At 45.3% G+C, this 20,237-nt stretch overlaps 1 protein-coding gene and 1 long non-coding RNA gene across 3 annotated transcripts in view; one reads left to right on the forward strand and one right to left on the reverse strand.

The window, feature by feature from the left end:
• Nucleotides 1-9,182: 9,182 nt before the first annotated feature.
• The window catches only part of LOC119332616 (monothiol glutaredoxin-S10-like), a 31,684-nt gene continuing 20,629 nt past the window's right edge, over nt 9,183-20,237 (forward strand). Inside the window, exons 1-2 of the mRNA XM_037605781.1 lie at nt 9,183-9,542; nt 9,668-9,741. Of these exons, the coding sequence (XP_037461678.1) occupies nt 9,301-9,542; nt 9,668-9,741 (316 nt within the window). The 5' untranslated portion in view covers nt 9,183-9,300. The remainder of the gene's footprint in view (nt 9,543-9,667; nt 9,742-20,237) is intronic.
• LOC119332617 lies at nt 13,640-17,199 on the reverse strand. Of its 2 annotated transcripts, none has more exons than XR_005161057.1 (5): nt 16,828-17,199; nt 16,488-16,535; nt 14,930-16,386; nt 13,958-14,031; nt 13,640-13,864 (listed from the first exon to the last, which is right to left on the reverse strand). It is a non-coding gene; the product is annotated as an uncharacterized LOC119332617 (long non-coding RNA). The 2 variants fall into 2 exon arrangements; XR_005161056.1 differs by having other exon boundaries at nt 13,647-13,864; nt 14,930-15,057.

Genomic DNA, 20,237 nt, shown 5'->3' on the forward strand with positions numbered 1-20,237 from the left:
TGAAGTACCAACCACATAACAAGTTATGCACTTGGCACTTGGGGGCTAATGCATATTCGATCTTCATCTTTCAATTGCTTACAAAGTCCCAAGATCAATACAAGTATTCAACTTGGCACTTGGGGGCTAATGGCTCTTTGCTCGTATATATTCTGATGCGGCAATCTCAATTACTTAAAGTCCCGGTTTAACTACGCTAAGTTGAACCGGCCCTTGGGGGCTACATCAGCGAATTTCAAACCATTAAGATTTATATTAGTAAGTCCCGGTTTGAAAGAAGATTACAAACCGGCCCTTGGGGGCTAGGAGAGTCAGCAAGAATTGAAGCATACAAGCAGGAAAGAGCATATGGAAGTTACCTCATATTTATCTTTCATCATGTTAACCAGACCGGCTTCATAGTCACGGCTGGTATACAACCGGTTCAGGTAGCCGGAATGGATATCTTGGGCGTTCAGAGCAGCGTAAGTCGCCAGATCAGCATTCCACTTGCCTTTGCCAAAGGCAGCAAATTCTTCCTTAGCAGAATGTTTGGACAAAGCGACAGGATTGCTTGGCTCTGTATGGCCAGTGCCAGTAATGACAACCTCATCATCCTTGGTATCACCGGTTTGCACTGGGGTTGTTGGCTTGTCAGTAGGCTTTGTTGGACCGGTGTATTTCTCAATCCGGATGGAGCTTGTGGGCTGATTGACAGGATTTGAGGTATCAATAGGTCTCTCTTTAGCAATAAGATCGTCGTCTTGCTGCGGTGGATCATTGGGTATATCCTCAGGAATAGCCGCTTCAAGATCTGGTGTTTTGCCCGGTTCAAGGACGGCATCCTCTTCGGCCGCTTTGTCCAGGCGAGCCTTCTTGCTTGGCCTAGGCTTGGCCCTGAAAGGAATAACAAAATCAATACAGCATATGTTCTAAGGCGATGTGCTGCAAATATTATGATAAGTATAGCTTACCCAAGCACCGTTTTGAGCGGTGGCAGCTGAGTAGCCGATGACTCGCCAGAGGATGAGTGGGAAGTAACCTGGTAATCGGAGTCAGATGGATTAAGAGGTTGATGAAAGCCGCCCGCTTTAGGACAAGCACTGACAAGCAAATTAGAGATCTCTGAACGGCGTTTCTGAACCGGACTGTTCGATAAACCGGCGAAGGTAACTACCTGGCCGCTGTGCCGGGTTGTGCGACGAGCTTCGTGCTGTTGGGTATTCGTAAGAAATTTGCAATCCAAATAAGCAAGAGGATGAGAAAATTTAACTTTCCGTTTTGCCTGACGGATTTTTAGTGAAGGCAAAGGTTCTGAATCGGAAGAGAGAATAATTACCTCTACAGCATCAGCATGGCTGGCTTCGGCATCATCCTGACAAATATCATCATCAATAAGACGCATGAAAAATAAGCCAAGTGAGTCAAGCCCTACCTCAAGGTCCGGATTATCCACATCATCATCAGGGGCCGGATTAGAGGATGCAGTGGTTCTTTTCCTGTGGGCAGTCTTCTTCACAGCTTTAGTCTTTTGCCGGGTTGCTCTTTCCGATTTGTCTGGTTTTTCTGGTTTCTCCTGCGGCAGTGTCTTGCTCCAAAACGGATCATTGCCCTGATTACACAGACACTGATATTAAACAATGACCAGATATATCAATAACAGATTCAGCAAAAAGAAAAATCAAAGTCTTACAGCTGGCGGTTTGTTGGTGGCACAGAAGGGAAGCAGGCCGTTTTTAGCACAGATGTGTTCCGGTTCATTCAGCATCTTATTCACAGCCTCTGTGATTTCTTCATCGGTGAGTTGGATGTTAGAATGTCGCAGTGGGTCATCAACACTGCCAGTATACTCGCACATTAAACCGGAGCGCTGACTAAGGGGCAGTATGCTCCATGATATCCAATAGCGAGCGAGATCAACCCCTGTTAAACCATTGGCCATAAAGGCTCTGAGCTTCGACAGTTGAGGAGCATATTTGCTTCTCTCCTGGGCAGTCAACCTTTGCGGAAAGGGGTGTGTATTGCTGAGCCGCTCCGGACGAAAGCCAGGCAAGGCATTCTCACCAGCAGGGGAGGTGTCTTTGCAATAGAACCATGTCTGATTCCACTCTTTGGGGTGGTTGTGCAGTTTGGCGTGAGGGTATGTGACCTCTTTCCTTTTCTGAATCGCCACGCCACCCAACTCTGTATTGGAGCCGTCAGTAAACTCAGTACGGCGGTTTAGATGGAAAAGGTCTCTGAACAATTCCACTGTGGGCTCCTCTTGAAAGAACGCCTCACAGAGCACTTGGAAGTGACACATATTTGTGACAGAGTTGGGGCCAGTGTCTTGTGGATGGAGTTGGAAATCGGCTAAAACATCCCGGTAAAATTTAGAACCGGTCGGCTTAAAGCCCCGGGCTAAGTGATATACGAAAACAACGACCTCTCCTTCTTGAGGTGTAGGGGGGCATTCTTTGCCAGGAGCCCTCCAATGGATGGTATCTTTGCTGCCTAAAGTGCCGATCAGGACTAAATCGTCCAGTTGAGCCTCTGTGACGCGAGAAGGAACCCAATTGCACTCATATACTTGCTTGGCCATGATGAAATCTACAAGGTAGAAGATCCCGGTTCAAAAATGCATTGATCAAGGTACATTGGTATGTGCAATTTTAAACCGGAGACAGATCTATCTAAACCGGAGTTTTATGAAGCAACAACATCTGGCGGTTCAACAAGGGGACTAATGGTATATACCGGTTTGGCAATTTTTTCTACAAGGTTAAACCGCCTGATCTAAGCATTGAAACAGCTGAGATTGCGGATGGATAAGTATGCAGAAATAGATTTCACAAGATTTCTCTACAGCGTTGGATCTGAAGCAAGTTCAGAAAATAAGAAAAATATTCAAAATCTCAAAGCAGAATAGTATTGAATCAATGGGCAGAAATATATGTGAGATCTATGGTCTTGGGCATGAAACTAAAGGCGGATACTAAAAGCTACCGCTACACAGAGCAGGGGTTCACAGATGCATCCAGGAGCTAGTATATGAACAGGAACAGGTGATGAACACTGCAAGAACACGAAACCCTAGAACAGATCTGTGTTGAGAAGAGCAGAAGGCTTACCAGAGTTGAGGAAGACGCGGAATGTTGCCGCGGTGCTCTGGTGCGTTCAGGTTGATGCAGCGGCCAAGGTTGATGCAGAAGTTGACGACGGTGGCGGAGCTCCGAGGCTGGCGACGCGAGGAAGACGAAGAAGAAAGGCATGAAGGGGAGAAAAGAAATGACCCTTCGGTCCTATTTATAAGGCAAAAGGACATGTGTCAGGCGCGGCAATCAAGGGGCCACAAAACGGAGCTGTCGCCTCGATTTCCGCAGATCTATTAAACAAGGAAGCATAATGGATAGCTTCGTTATGACAGGTGACGTCACTCCGGTTTACAGCAATCAGAGAAGATGACATCATGGCGGTTTACCAATTTATGAGAAGATTTTGAAGATGAAGTTTTTGTTAAAGGATTGACATGAACCCGTTCAAATCAATCTGGGGCCTAATGTTGGGGATATTACTGCTGGGCGTAAACCGGCCTATCTGGGCCGGGTCAACTTCATCAGTAGTTCAAGAGTGCTGAAGCTCAAAAAGACAGGTGAGGGCCTAAGGCCTGTAGTCGGTTTAAGACTTGTAGCTGTAAACCGGTATTTGTATATAAACTTGTATTGTAAGTTAGGAATAAGGAGAGACCAACCCGGATACGAATATGGACCGGTGTTGGGACTTTGTGAACCGACGGGCGTCACCCGTGTATATAAGGGGACGACCCGGCGGCGGTTCAAGGACGACAGACAACAACTCGAGACTTAGGCGAAGCTTATTTGCTCCCTAGTCATCGAAACCCCATCAATTCCATCACAACTAGACATAGGCTTTTACCTTCATCGAAGGGGCCGAACTAGTATAAACTCTCTTGCGTCTCTGTGTCCGCTTTAACCCCTTCAAGCTAACCCGTCGCGATGGCTCCACGACTAAGTCCTTTCTCTAGGACATCTGCCGTGACAAAACCATGACACCTTCCATTGATGCTGGCCTTGGTGTGAAAGATATGGCATCTTTGGTCTTCTTCTTGTTGATGTTAAAGAGTCAAGACCTTGGAGACAACGAGAGCGGGGCTTGAGTCTTCATCACAAAAGACTTGATCTTCTTCATCGTCATTCACTTGCCAGTGCATGGTCACTTGGTCAAGGGCTTCCATTTCTCCTTCGCTCATGGAGTCATATGTACCATCGTCGTTGAAGATCATGGTGCGCTTGTTTGTGCATTTGAAGGACTTGTGACCTCAGCCGCCGCATGTAAAACATTTGAAGGAACTTATCTTGATTGTCTCATCGGTTGGGGTAGATGATGATGAAGCTCTCGGCTTGAAGTTGCTTGTAGTAGGAGGATGACTTGAGGTTGTCGAAGTTTTCTTGTAACTTGATTTGTCGCCGTTGCTTGTAGATGGCTTGGTTGAGGTCGAAATTGTTGGAGTTGTTGAAGCTTGATGGGTTGGAGAAACCATAGGACTTGGATGAGAACTTGGCATATTTGAAGTCATCTTGCACTTGACATTACGCCTTGGTAGCTTGATGCACTATCTCGATGAGGTTCGAGTATGGTTGGAAGTTGGCAATCTTCTTGATTGGGTGATTGATTCCATTCAAGAAACGTGCCATAGTTTGCTCATAATCTTCCGTGCCATTAGCTCGTATCATGGCAATCTCCATTTCTTTGTAGTATTCTTCAACACTCTTGGTTCCTTGCTTGAGAAGTTGGAGTTTCTTGAAGAGGTCGCGATTGTAGTATGTTGGCACGAAACGTGCTCTCATGACATCCTTCATTTGCGCCCAAGTAGTGATGGGTGGTTCGCCTCTTGCCTCACGGCGCTCAATGACTTGTTCCCACCAAATGAGGACGTAGTCTTGGAACTCAAGGGATGCCATCGTGATCTTCTTCTCTTCCTCATAGTTGTGCAAGTGGAAGATTTTGTCAACCTTCAATGCCCATGAAAGGTACTCTTTGGGATCATTCCTTCCGTTGAACTTGGGCATGGTGAACTTAAGCTTCCCGTAGCGTTTCTCTTCATTGTGTTGGGGTCGGGGATGATGACGTCCTTGACGAGGAGGATCATCTCCCTCAACTTGCTCTTGTCTTGGAGGATTTCCATTGTCTTCTTGCTCTTGTTGAACTTGAGGTGCTTGTCAAGCTTGTGGAGGAGCTTAAGGGACTTGACGATGCACTCTTGATTGAAAAATCCTCTCTTGAACCTCCTCGTGAAGCGCTTCTTGGTGATGACGACTTTGCCGGTTGTGTGTGGCTACGACTCGACTTGAATCTCGGAGGGCACGTTACGCCTCAAGTGCTTGAGCTTCACGTAGTTGTTGTTCTTGGCGTTCTGCCTCGGCATCTTGTTCATCTTGATGTTGTCTCGCTTGTTCTTCCTCTTCTTGATGGCGTTGGCGTTGCCGTTCTCGTGCTTGCGTGAAAGTAGCTTGGTTTTGACGGTGTCGTTGCTCTTGAGAGTCGTTGTCGTGTAGAGGATTGCGGTTTGCTTGACGGTCTTGGCGCGCGGCACGTCGAAGAGTATTCGATGTCGGTGTACTTGAGCCGAAGATGGTGTCATCAGAGTGTCGACTTGAGCGGCCCCATCTTGATTAGGACGAAGTGGAAGAAGAGCGGTTGAGTAACAAAACACGAATCTCGTCCATTCTTGCGTCATTCTCTTGTTTGTGATCATCGAGCTTGTTGTCGAAGTAGTCTCTTGTACATTGCTCAGAGAGTTGCAAGTCGGTGGCGAGGTTGTCGATGTGTTTGTTCATTGATTGTTGCTCTTGATGCAAAGCACGTTGTGCACCAGAGAGGTGGCTCTTTGTGATGTAGGAGGACATGTCGTCGTCTTGCTCGATGAAAAGTGGGTTGGTAGAAGTACTTGGCCTATCCATTATTCCAAGCAAATATGTGAGCGGGAGAAAGAGAAGAACTTATACCAAATGTACCTTGACTGATGTTGAAGACAGATCAATGATCACTCAAATGTGGAACAAGGAAATAGCACAATTGGTACCAATTCTTGTCGGTTTCTCACACCTACACAAGTAAAAGCTTATGGTGGAGCTCGGTTAGGATGGTGGCACAAAATTTGATGCAATTGTTAGTGGACTTCAATAATGTTGGAAAAGATTCACAAATTTGCAAATGCAACAAGTAGACCAATAGCAAGATATGGTACACGGGAACTCACACACGGAGAGATAAATGGGGTCGTGCAACCAAGGGATGAGCCAAAATGTGGAATCCATGAAAATGCTCTTGTTGCACAACACTAGAGAGACGCTAGCACGATTGCACAATAGGCGGATACGAAGACTTGTGCACAACCTACCAAGCAAGAATGCAACGACTTCTATCCCAAGTATGCTCTATGTATGGTGTTCCAATGATATGATCCTAGATGATCTAGTATGACAATCTTAATGTAGTATGATGCTATGGTTCTTGCTTAAAAGTTGTTCGCTTATCTTTCCCTTTTGCTTAAAAGCTTGTTTGGCTCTTTTCTCTTTTGAGCTCTTTTCTCATGTAACGCTTCATGAACCAAGATAGCAATTGTGTATGCGATGACAACCCTGTGACACAAAAGATGATACCAAGATATGGACCAAGATGATATGGTATGTATGCTATGGTAAGTATGACCACTAGTGTGCACAAGTGACGTTACCGACAATACTCAAAGGCTAGTCTTGATGGGTAAGATACGCAAAATTGGGCTATGGTAGTTATCAATGCAATGGCAAGGTTGTAATGATGGTGTATCGCGATACCAAGAAGAGGTTACCGTTCTTACTTACGGTATGGTGTCAAAATGGTGGGGTGGTTGTTGTCGATGACGAATCCATGGCGAAGATGAGCGGTGGTGATGTTGATGTCGAACCGTCCCTAAGTAGCCGAAACGCGTTAGGAAACAAGAACCGCAACTCAAAGTCTCAAAGCAAAATGTAGAAAAATTGTGCCAGAGTGCGAAACGAGTAAGCAATGGTGGTTGTGCAAAGCGATTGTGGTATTTGGGGTGCGTATGCAGAAGGGGAGGGGTTAATGGAGTGTGTATGCGGAAGTGGAGGTGGAGAGGTGGTGGTGGTCGAACTGAAATTTCTCAGTTTCGTTAGGAAACGTCGGACGTCCGGTGGTGGAGCGGTCGTCCGATCGTCAGGTGTCTGGTGGTTGGCGGACGTCCAGTGCCTGGGCGATTTCGGGCACGGGATGAACAACTAGGGTTCGTGGTGGTGGAGGCAAAATTGGTCAAATCCGGGCGATTTTGTGGATGGAAAAGGTGGGGATGATGGGGGAAAGCTAGATCCACTCGTGGCAAAGCAAATCCATGGATCAAATCCAACAAAACTTCATCACACCAACAAATCAAAAAAAAATTGGGGCTATTTTTGGTGGGGATTTTCGAAATTGGGGAAGAACACAACAAAATCAAGCTAGAAAACGAAGAGGGGAGGCTCCGAAATCGTGATCAACGTGGCTCATGATACCAAGATGATGTAGGGTGGAACCATATACGTCCGATCTTTCACGAAAGGAGAGGATCCCATGAAGAACACAAGGGGAAAACACAAAAGGAAACACAAGAGAATCACTCAAACCAACGAGATTAGGTCACACATATGCTAGGTCCTTGAAACACAAAGAGATACACGATCCGAATCCAACAAAGGACGATACATAGGTAACCGGTTCTTCTCCGAGAGGAGGTCTTGAGGTCTTCCCGTTAGGGGTCTTGAATCCAAGTGGATCTTCTCTGAAGAGGTGACGGTCCCTCGCGATGGAGTAGATCCAGATGGATGAGCGAAGCTCTGTCTCACATATGAGCTAACACAACGCTAACCCTAACTAGGAGGAGTAGGAGGTCTATTTATAGTCTTAGTGCAAATGAGGGCGAAGTGAAGGGGTACATGGGCCTCGGGTCCGAAACTGTGCACAGACAGGTACCGGACGTCCGGAGGGTTTCGGTCGTCCGGTGGCTCGTGGGCGTCCGGACGTCCGGTAGTCGCGCACTTCCGCTGGTTCTGGCTCGGTCGAGGTGGCACCGGATTTCCGGAGATGTCCGGTCGTCCGGTCGCGTCGGACATCCGCTGTTTTGGCTCGGGTGTGAGGACGCTGGTCGTCCGGTCCGGGCCGGACGTCCGCTCACTGTAGCTTGCGTTGGTTGGGGCCTGGTTAGGCTCGGGCTTCAGGTGCCGGACGTTCGGTCCCGACCGGTCGTTCGGTGGTTGTAGCTTCAGCGGCAGCTCTTCTTCTTGTCCTTGGCACTTGGTGTCCTCGCCGTTTTGTCCGTTGGATGCAACTGCTCCGTGGCCTTCCTTCAAGTACTTGAACACACATAGTGTTTTCGCTTGAGGTAGTAGTCATGTCTCATGTATAGAAAGTGGTAGTTCGGAGAGGAGCGAGTTCACCTTATCTTCGATAGCCTTTGCTCGGGCTCTTGTCATTGGTCCAAGTGGTGTCGTGGGAGACGGAGGTAAGTCCATGAGGATGACCTTGGGATGCTCCGCATCACTATTTCTATCACATGCGTTTAATCTTGTAACTAGCAAGACAAGGGGACTGACAATCCTCCTACCGTGTTAGGGACGAGTGTGTGTGTGTGTCTTATGTGTAGGTGCTGCTTACGTTGTTAGACTGAGATACTTTTACTTGATTGATAACCTCGGTCCTGTAAATGAGAGAAATACTTATTATCATTCTGCTTCATCCTTATTCTCGAGGGAATCCCAACAACCCTTGCAGGAGCAATAATGGCTCTAGCTCTACATTCCACCGCCTCTCGGCCCCCTACCTTTATATTCTTTAGAAAATCTTGAAAACACCACCTTATTATTCCATGCCGATCAAATTTAAAGATTTTTCAATTCTTCGCCAGAGGGAGAATCCATCATAGCAACCATCATCAGCGAAACAAGATACACGCAAACACGATACATTTTTCATTTCTCTAAAATAAGACAACTTTTTTTTGAGCAAACATTTTTTCGAGAGAATTTTGAGCAAACATGATACACGCAATTGAAAAATCGCAGCGAAACCAGAACCGCGAGCAAAGTGGGCCGGTTCGGTCGGCGATCAAACACACACATTCCGAACTGGGTCGGTTACCGACATTATTGGGTCTGTGGCTTGGGATTGCGTTCCTTTCTTCACGCAGAACAAGAGAGTCGTGGTGGTGAAGTGTTGAGAGGAGAGGCAGAGCCTCGCCATCGCCATCGCCATCCCCATCGCGATTTCATCTTCCCGTCGCAGCAAATGCCGCCGCCGTGCCCGACCCTCTGCCGCCTCCCCGCGACTAACCTCGGCCTCCCTTGGTGCCCCCGGTCCATACCTCTCCCTCGCCTCGCTCTCGCCGCGCGCCGCGCCAGGGCCGTCGCTGCCAGGGCCTCGTCATCCTCTTCCTCGCCGGACTCCTCCTTCGGCTCGCGGATGGAGGACTCTGTCAAGAAGACGCTCGCCGACAACGCCGTCGTCATCTACTCCAAGTCGTGGTGCTCGTAAGAACCTCACCTGAACTCCAACACAACCAATTCGTTCCACGATTTGTTTTCTGCGATGAATTCATGCGAGACACTCGTTGGTTCCCTTCGTCATATGTGCTGGTGCTTACACTATACCGCAGGTATTCAATGGAGGTCAAGGGTCTCTTCAAGCGGATTGGCGTGGATCCACATGTCATCGAGCTCGACCAGCTCGGTTCGTCCTTCTTCTTCTTCTTCTACTCGTATCTCTATCTATTATCTATTGGCTATTGCTATTGGGTGAATCTTGTGTCGCTTCTTGCCAAGGCATGGCTGTTTCCAAACTGTTTTTTGTTTTTTGAAAGGAACATGCCGTGCATTCCGTTACGTAGTTACATATTAGTGCTGGGCAAATCGCCAGCTACATGGTTCAGTCAGTGCAAATCCTGGGAGTTGGCCCAACAAAGTCTCACACAGACCAGCTTCCAAAGTAGTTCCATGCGCAGCTAAACCATGCACCAGCATATGCCCGAGGGCTGGACACAACGCTTACAGCTGAAAAGCCCACACGCAGCTGGAATTTGATACTACTGACAATTGCTCATAACCCAGCAAAAAAAAACCCCAAACAAACAGACAATTGCTCCTAGTTCCGCTAGATCATAGACTTCAGAGTTCACTGCCCTCATCAGTTGCATTGAATCAGTTTCAAACATTACTCTGTCGCGCCCCATCGACATTTTAATAGCATATAACAATGCCAAGGTTTCCGTTACCCTCACCTGCAGCCATCGCCTTGCATTGGTCATTTCTGATAATGAGTCCCCAGCCGCCAGAGTTGGAGTCCCTGTGGAAAGCGGCATCAGTGTTAATCTTGAGAATCCCAGCCGGTGGCCGAGACAATTTGTGGTTTAGCTGCTGCTTTTGCCCTTTAGCAGTCTTTTTGTTCTCCATTACATTCATAAGATGATAATTAACAGAAGAGCAAATATGCTCAAGCGAGATGGGGCCTTCGCCCGAGTTTGCCTTATGGCGTTCACACCGCCAGCTCCAAAGGAGCGAGCAAGATTTTATTTTATCCTCCTCTGATGATGTAAGGATCTGTTCTAGGGTGCTTATAGCACTGGTACAGCCAGCTAAAAGCAACCTGATATGCTCCTGTAAGATACGAGCTACGGATTCGAGATCGATCTAGGAATTTAGGTGGAATTCATAGCTGTTCTTCCCAACCTCCCTCACAGCGGATTCGAATTACAGAGTGGTGCCGGCCGAAGCCTCATCTAGTGCCAAGCCGAGGAAGAAGAACTCCTAGCTCACCTACTTATACACGCTAACCTATTACACCCTTATCGGGCCCAGTTCGGGCTTGCAAGCCACTGGGGAAGCCTTTTCTCGAGAGTGGGCTGCGCCGCTGGCCCAGGAGCGTTGCCTTTGAATCTTCCCTCCTTCTCAGCACTGTTGGCGTTATCCATGGAAGTACTAGCGCCCCAAGCCGGAGCTCTTGGAAACTTTTGCTTCAAGGAATCAGTATCCTCCCAGGTGGCCTCCTGGGGCGATGAATTACTCCACTCCACAAGTACTTGAGCAACAGTACGGTCCCCTTTGCGCCTGATTCTCTGTTGCAACACTCGCACAGGAATCTGAATGAGTGAAAGGTCAGAAGGAAGTGATGATTGTACCTGAGAAGGAAGCTTTATGTATTGCTTGAGATGAGAAGCATGAAAGACTGGGTGTATCTTGCTTGATTCTGGAAGTTCCAATCGATAAGCCACCTCTCCAATATGTTCTAAGATCTTATATGGCCCATAAAACTTAAATGACAGCTTATGGTTGGCCCTGTGAACAACAGAAGACTGTACATAAGGTTGCAATTGCAGAAATACCTCCTGTCCAACCGCAAACTGCTTGTCAGTTTGATGTTTATCTGCATAATTCTTCATTCGTTGTTGGGCCCTAAGGAGATGCTGTCTCACAGACTGATTGATGACTTCTCTCTCCTCTAGCCATTGCTGGACATCTGGTGGATCAATAGTATCAGATGGAGTGATTGCAAAGTATCTAGGACTGTGCCCATAAAGCACTTCAAACAGAGTTTTTCCACTGCTGAATGCCAGTTGGTGTTGTACCAGAATTCACACAAGGAAATCCACTTTTTCCATTTCTTGGGATGAGCACCAACAAAGCATCTGAGGAAACATTCTATCTGCTGATTCACTCTCTCAGTCTGTCCATCAGTTTCAGGGTGATATGCTGTGCTCATATTCAAGACAACACCTGTTCTTTTGATAAGATGCTGCCAAAATGCACTGGTAAAGACTGGGTCCCTGTCAGACACAATAAACTCAGGCATGCCATGCAGCTTATACACATTCTCCAAGAAGATCTCAGCAATTATAGGAGCAGTATATGGATGTTTGATTGGAATAAAATGACCATATCTTGTGAACCTGTCAATGACAACCATCAGACAATCAAAAGCTTCAGAACTGGGCAACCCAGAGATGAAATCCATAGTGACAGTTTCCCAAGCCTTCTTTGGAATAGGCAATGGAGATAACAATCCTGGGTAGTTAATCCTTTCTGGTTTGGCCTTTTGGCAAATTAAACAAGATTGGACTCTCTGTTTGATGTAACTTTTCATCCCTTTCCAACTGAACAGGGAATTTATTATGTTATATGTAACAGGGAACCCTGAGTGCCCCCCAATTGGGCTGGAATATTTTGTCCTGAAGCAATGTTTGTTCACCAATCCAGATGCAGCCTTTGTGTCTAAGTAGACCATTAATCAATGTACATGGGGGTTTATATTTAGGATCCACAGCCAGCTGCTGAATAATGTCCATGGTAGAAGCATCAGAGGCATAACCTTGAGCTATCTCCTGCAACCAACTTGGCAAAACACCAGATATTGCAAATGACTGGGCTGCTTGATGAGGCTTCTGGAAAGGACATCAGCTGCTGTATTATCACTTCCCCTTTTTGTAATGAATTTCATAGTCAAGACCCATCAACTTTGTGTAAGCCTTATGCTACCAGGGAGTGTGTAATCTTTGATCAGCTATATGTGACAAACTTTTCTGATCGGTCTTGATTATAAACTGCTGCATTTGCAGATATGGCCTCCAAGTTTCTACAGCTAAAAGTATTGCCATGTACTCCTTTTCATGTACAGACGAACCTTTGTTTCTTGGACCTAAAGCCTTACTCACAAAGGCTAGAGGATGCCCTTTTTGCATTAGAACTGCCCCTATTCCAGTGTCACAAGCATCTGTCTCAATCATGAAAGGTTGTGAAAAATCTGGCAGGGCTAAAACTGGAGCTGAGATCAGGGACTTCTTAAGTGTAGAGAATGCTTCTTCAGCCATTGGATTCCATACAAAAACTGTACCCTTCCTTAGCAATTCAGAAAGAGGTTTACTGATCACTCCATATGATTTGATGAATTTTCTGTAGTATCCTGTCAAACCCAAAAATCACCTCACTTCCTTGGTATTAGAGGGAGTTGGCCAATTATCAACAGCTGTAATTTTACTGGGATCAGTAGAGACTCCTTGAGCACTAATGACATGCCCTAGGTAGGATACTTGCTGTTTGGCAAATTCACACTTGCTTAGTTTAACCTTCCGTTGTTTTCTTCCATAATTTGCAATACAGCAGACAAGTGTTCAATATGTTCTCTGAGAGTCTTGCTGAAGACATGAATGTCATCGAAGAAGCACACTGCATACTTCCTGAGAACAGGGGACAAATCAATATTCACTAGTGGCTGGGGCGTGCCATTGGCACGCCTCCTGAGCGTTCATGTGCGCACTTATCTAGTTTATGCACCTCCGCAGGTTTAGGTTGATCCTTAATGGCACTTATACACAAGAGTAAGGGGCTGTTTGGTTCTAGGCCTAGCCATGCCACACTTTGCCATACAATGTTGCCATACTTGCCTAAGGTTAGTTCTTCAAAATGAGAGCCACAAGTTGGCAAGCCTAAGGGAATCTTGCCACACTTTTTGAGAGTATGTGATGTGGGACCCTAGTGTGGCTTGCCTAAGGTGTGGCTTGAACCAAACACCCACCTAAACTGGTCAAACTTGCCTAACCTTAGGTGTGGCAACCTTAGGCAAACTTAGTCTCAAACCAAACAGCCCATAAGTAATTTGACTACATAATTATAAAAAAAAGTGTTTTGACTACAATGATTTATTACAAATATGCTATTATGAGGATCACATGTGCTCAAACAAGTGTTTTCATCATTCCAATTCCCATTGAACTGATCCTTGATTCTTTTTTTAACGTCATGTTGAGTAGGAGAGTCTCCTGTATATTTTCATCAAGTAGCTGATCCTTGATTCTGGTGCATGCCTATAAGAAAGAACACATATTTATGTATATTCCATCAAGTATATGCCAGAAATATCAACAAGCAAAGTTGAATGTAAACCTGTGCAGTTTGACCTCAAGTCCCACCATCCTAGAAACAGATGGATCATCATCCTTGCGGGTGTGTATGGAGTGCTTTCATCCTTGCTCTAGAAACAAATTTGTATATGTCAATTTGCTAGTGCCAATCATATGTGTAAAGACAAGGGTAAACATGAACCGGATATATGATTTTATTTCCAGCATACTGCCCCTTGATATGTTTTGCTTATGTAGAAATGCTTTAAAGTAAATAAAAAATACTCATACAGATTTCGTTCTTTATGTGCTGAAGTAAAAGTAGCTAGTATCCATATAAACACAAGTGATTCGGTTCATCTAAAACACATCAGGAAACGTAAACAAAACACATATAGTGTTGAAATTTAGATCTTAGACTGAATATCTGAAACGGACAACAGGAGCAAGTCTCAGTCCAAAAATACTGCCTACGCCTAACATGTTACAGAACATTAAACTAACACATACACCTAATCAAGTGGCCACCTAGTCAAAGTAGCTCATGTGCTCATTCCTGGAGAAACAAGGCATCCACTTTAATAGTAAACTCACACTGTTTATTTTTTCGAAACATGAGCGCTGCTCATATGAAGTAGGATGCATGTACCACAGTAATTCAATGTTCAGTTAGTCGAAGGAGAGAGAATGTCAGTATAAATACAAATAGAATCCTATCGGTTCTCAATCTTCTGGAGAAAATGATGTTGGCAGGTTGCTCTCAACATCATTATACAGATGATGTTCTCTATAAGACCTCAACCATCGAGCGAGATTAGCAAATGTTGATATTTGGATTTTTCTTTATAAAAATTCTTTGAGATCCCCCACATTCAAATTCCCATGAATCATTCAAGTAACCTCTGACCGATAAAATTCGAAACGTTGAGATTAGAAATAAAAACAGTAGAGCAAGGCATTAGATTGCAAAACTTGATAACGGAAACATCATACAAATTACGACACCTACAGGGTGGAGTAGGAGCTCACCTGGAGCTTAGGTGTTTTTCCCGCCATCTACACTCTGAATAAAATGGATGGCGATGAGCAAGGGGAGGGTCGAGAGGGTGAGGACAAGCGGAGGAGCACGCGCAAGGGATCAGACCTGCTGCAAATTCCTGCACAAAAGGCGACCCTCTACTTAGTTTCTCTAGATCCAGGTTCCGAAGAAAGTCAATGCACAAACCAACTGAGACCATCAGTTTCAAGCTTACTCGAAATAAGAAAATGGCACGTGAATAATATCTCTTACAATATATCTATATTAGTCAGATCCACCAATTGATCAAAAATGGAATATGTTTCAGTTAATGATATCGATAGAAACATTTCTTTGTGTGTGCTCAGTAGGCAAAAGGATACGCAACATACATGTCCTCTGAAGCTAATATGAAATCATCTTGAGTAATAGGCAACCACACCATAACTGGATTAATAAATTTTGAAGCAAGCTAACAAAATCTGTGAATAAGTATTATTGTTCAGACAAACTAAATAGGCTCCATGTACTACATTTTCTATGCATCAACATATAACCCATTAAAAACAGAGAACACTTGATGTGCATCCACATATACTTGCTAAAACACAAAGAGAATGGTAACTATTCCTCTACTGTCTGAATGAGTTCACATACACTTGTTAGGAAAACAGAGAATACTAATTGCTCCGGAGAAGATTTCGTTTCTTTGCAGGTTTAATGCTAGAAAAAACGAGATTCGCCTAATCATTTCAGTAGATGAAGTAGTGGGAGGTCACGAAGGAAGTAAGGGGGCATGATATGTCAAGCAGTACAGATAATGCCATAATAGTGGAAAATTAAATAAGCTCCACGTACCAGCCAGATAATCCAGAATGGAAACCACCATATACATTTTCTATGTATCACATATACTCGTTAAAAAAAGAGAGAACACTTTATGCACATCCACATGTACTCGCAAAATAACGAAGAATAATTTATGCACATCCAGATGGTAATTGCTCCTCTACTATATGTATGCATCCAGACACACACTCATTAGAGAAACATAGAAGACTAATTACTCCTCTAACCTCTGCAGACCTCAAGAAACAAGAGCTAAAAATTGATCCAGTGAAACCTAACACCAGCTCCTAATCTGTCAAGTACAGAAGCAATTCCTCTAAACAAAACACATAACAAAAAATGAGCAAATGTAATTATATCAATGCTCCAGGATGACTTTAATTTGTCACTAAATCTGCTACAACACACTAATATGTAAAGAACACCAGATGTACAAGAAACATCTCATACCTAGATTTACACGAGATATATTTAATTTATCCGATAAGAATGGATAGGAAGGCCCATCCTGAAGATCTACAGTATCATGTTCATATGATTTCAGTGAAAGGTTGCACTGAAATCAATCCTCAACGCAACAGAGAACGATGTATTCAATTTTCTGCCGCTTCTTCTATACCTGTATCACATTGGGAAGACAAGTAATATGTTAGTATGATCGTTAGGCATTTCGCTCAAGGAAGCATCACTAATTTTTTTTGGACATCAAGCATATCCAACCTCGATCATAGGAGCACAGCACGGACTTTGCATCAATCATCATAGAATCTGTACCAAAAATCAAGCCCGATTCAGAGAAAATAGAAGTTAATTTTTAATTCCTCTCTTCTTTCAACAAAGTATACAACTAAAAATAAAACAGAGAAATGCAAAACCTTTGAATATGTAGACGCATTTATCAAACAATCACAGCAATTTAGCAATATCATAAGTTCTAACCCTTCTCATAAGAAAAGAGAGAGAGAGAGAGAGAGAGAATTAATGGAGAGCAGCAGACTACGTGTGCAGGCATACAAGCGAGATCTGGGTATGGGAAAAACCAGGGGGTGCCACCACTGACCTGCGGAGGCTACTGCTCCTTGGCGTTGATGGGAAGCAGTGGTTGGAGCATCGGGAGGCTTTGTCGGATCACGCCTCCACGTCCCGCATCGAAGTGGACCACAGACCGAACACCCCGCCGCCATCATGTTCTTGCTCCTCTCTCTTGAAGAGCCACTGGTAGGGACACCCATCTACGTCGCTGACCTTGAGAGTTCAGGGCTCGTGGATGAGCTTCAGGCCGGTGGGCGCGCTCTCGACCTGGGCGACCTCGGCCAGCATCCATTGGTTGACAAAGTATATCGCAACCTCAGGATCAGATGGACACCACGCGAATGCGACAACAACCAATCACTGAATCTAAGCTTGTAGAAACAGTCACACATAGATTGCAGGAGTGAAAGAAGTACCTCTGAAGATTTTCAACACGATGCTCGACAGTCTCGGCCAGTCCATGACAGGGCCTCCCTCAGCAGCTCTGCAGGCATAGTTTAATTTTGTAAAGATGGCATTTTCCTATAAGGTTTTAGAATCCATACTAATACGGATAAATCATGACTGTAAAATCTTGCTGCAGAGCATCGCGCAATGCATCCTCTGTAAGGTACCAAACATAACGAATATCTTTTCTTAATCTTATGCTCCTGAAGAAAGGAAGCTCGGTACTATCAAAATCCTCAAAACATCAGACCAGTAAATGGGAGAGAAAATTTGTATATCTTCAGCCAAAGCAAACAATCTTTTGCCGATTCGGTGCTATTTCAAACAAATAATACTTAGAATTTCTAGCCCACTCATTAAAGATCAGGTTATCTTATCAGCATTAATTTAGTGGTATAATTTGAATATGAGTACGAAGGTCAGACAATGCAGATATACATCATAATTTCAATTTTCCATCAATCCCAATGGTGAGTATTGATCTCTTTGTAGCTTCATATAAACAAGTGTTAACATGATCCATTTTACAAAATGAGTCCAAAAAGTCAGGTACTCACCTCCATCCCATTTATGAAGATGGTCATGTCAGTCAGACCGATGAGTAAGGGACGTGGTACTGTCCTGCTCGTCGAGGGCACCCTTCCACAACCCCTCACGGCCAGGCCCATTTTCCAAGGAAACTCCAGCTGCCATGCCATGACTTATGTCTAAACCCAACCAGCTATGAAAAGATCATGAAAAAGATTGAGGTGCAGAATGTTGTCAAGCATCTTGTGTACCTGAGTGAAGGGCCTTCTTGTGGGTGTAAAACACAACAACCAGCCACACCGTGTCTGATGCTAGAGGCAGCGCCGCCGTTGGATAAGCCTGCGTCATGACATAACCAAAAAACACCTCAAAAGTAACCACATAATAGGTGAAAGGAATAACAAACAATTTAGAAGATCAGTAATAGCAATAACAACTTGTAAAATCCACACAACCCTCTCAGGCAATTTTACAAACACCTTGTCTCCATGGATATACATCACCTATAAATTCAACTCGGAGTATGGGCAGAAGCTCCCATGGGAGCTTTTCTTCTGTAGGCCCTCACCAAGCGGAGAAAGCCAATCCTAAAGGGAGAAGAAACAAGCTGAGCGAGAAGGGGCTTCCACGAAAAATATCAGGTCGACACTACACGAGCTGCAGCGGCGCATCCATGACCAGCGGCGGCACGAGCTCCTCCGGCCTCGCTGCTCCTTCCCCCACTGCCGTCATTCTCACCCTCCTCATCTCCTCCGCCCGACACACCACAGATGCCCGCCGCTGCTCACCCCGATGACCCGACCGCCCTGTGGCGCTGTGGATGGCAGGTGGAGGGCTAGCATGGGGGAGGGGGAGGAGGAGGAGAAGCGGCGGCGGCAGGGGAGAGAGAGGAGGAAGAGGAGGGAGGTCGACGAGGAAGCAGGGTCGCGTGCGGGGGTTGGAACGGGGCGGCCGTATCTGGGACAACGCCCCATCTCTTCCTTCTGGTCGAAGGAAACGACGAGTGGTGGGGGCAACAACAAACGGAACGAAAAGGTGGAACAGTGCCATCGCCATCCCTTCATGTCCACGTGGCATAGCCCTTTGTGCGCCATTGTAGCGACAGTTAATGGGTTTAATGGTGCCTTGGAAAGTTCCAGGACCTCCAGTCAGACCAAAAGCAACCACCAGGAATTCAAAGTGTCCATATGAGTGGAAAATGCAGTCTTATATTCTTCTCCTGGTGCTAGTCTTATTTGATGGTATCCTGCTCTTAAGTCAAGCTTAGAAAACCAGGCAGCTCCAGATAATTCATCCAACAATTCATCAATAACAGGCAAGGGATATTTACTTTTGAGAGTAAGAGCATTGAGGTGTCTGTAGTCTACCACCATTCTCAAGTGCCATCCTTATTTCTCACCATGAGAACTGGGGATGAAAAGGGCTGCTACTTGGCCGAATAACTCCAGACTGCAGCATTTCAGCAATTTGTTTTTCCAACTCATCCTTCAAATGAGGTGGAATTCCGTAAGGTCTTTTTGCCACTGGGCAAGCTCCAGGAATTAAGGGAATTCTGTGATCACAATGCCTCCTAGGTGGCAATTGTTTAGGAGCTGCAAAAACTTCTGAGTATTTCTCTAGGACTTGTTTAATTTCTTCAGGCAGATGTTGGGATTCCTCTTCTGGAAGGTCTATACAAATAGACAGCACTGTGAGAGCAAACTCTTCTGGAGCAGTTCCTTGTAATGTTACTCGTTTTCCTTGATATTGGAAGGCCATCCATTTCAGATGCTAAGACTGTGTGTAGCCAACCAATCCAGACCAATTATTCCATCATGCATGCCAAGGTCTAAGAGCATGAATTCACTAGAAAACTGATGATCATCACAGCTCCACTTGCACTCTGGTATGGTTTGTCCACTGATCGAAGTGGCTCCATTAGCAATAGTGACCTTCATTGGTCTGACAGTCTTAGCATCTGAAAACAGTTATTTGTATTTGTCATTGATGAACGAATGAGTGCTCCCTGAATCAATCAGAAATATCATAGGAGTGTTCTGTTGGAATAGTGACTTGTATTATTAGGAGGCCAATGCCAACATATATACATATGCATGACGATGCCAAGAGGCTACAAGAGGATGCCAAGAGAACAGCCTCTTAGGCGTAATCGCGCGGCTTGATCCCAGATCCTGTCTGTTTTCCTTGACCTTCTCGATTTCGGCTCGTACCTGGTTGATCTCGCCGGTGAGATCCTCCCGAATTGTGTCGACTTGCTTAGCGATGACCTCTTCCAAGCTGGCAGATGTTTCGTCGAGCATCTTGCGGACGGCCTGAACCAAATCATTCCTCTGCTCCCGAAGCCGCTTGTTGATGGTTCCGGCCATGTCGCCCTTGAGCAACTCGTAGATCGAACGCCCTTCCTCCGACAGATCCTCCATCACTTCCTCTCGCTTTCTCTCCTTGGATCGAGTGGGGTACTGG

This window comes from Triticum dicoccoides, chromosome 7A (genome assembly GCF_002162155.2).
Source record: "Triticum dicoccoides isolate Atlit2015 ecotype Zavitan chromosome 7A, WEW_v2.0, whole genome shotgun sequence".
Lineage (NCBI taxonomy): Eukaryota > Viridiplantae > Streptophyta > Magnoliopsida > Poales > Poaceae > Triticum > Triticum dicoccoides.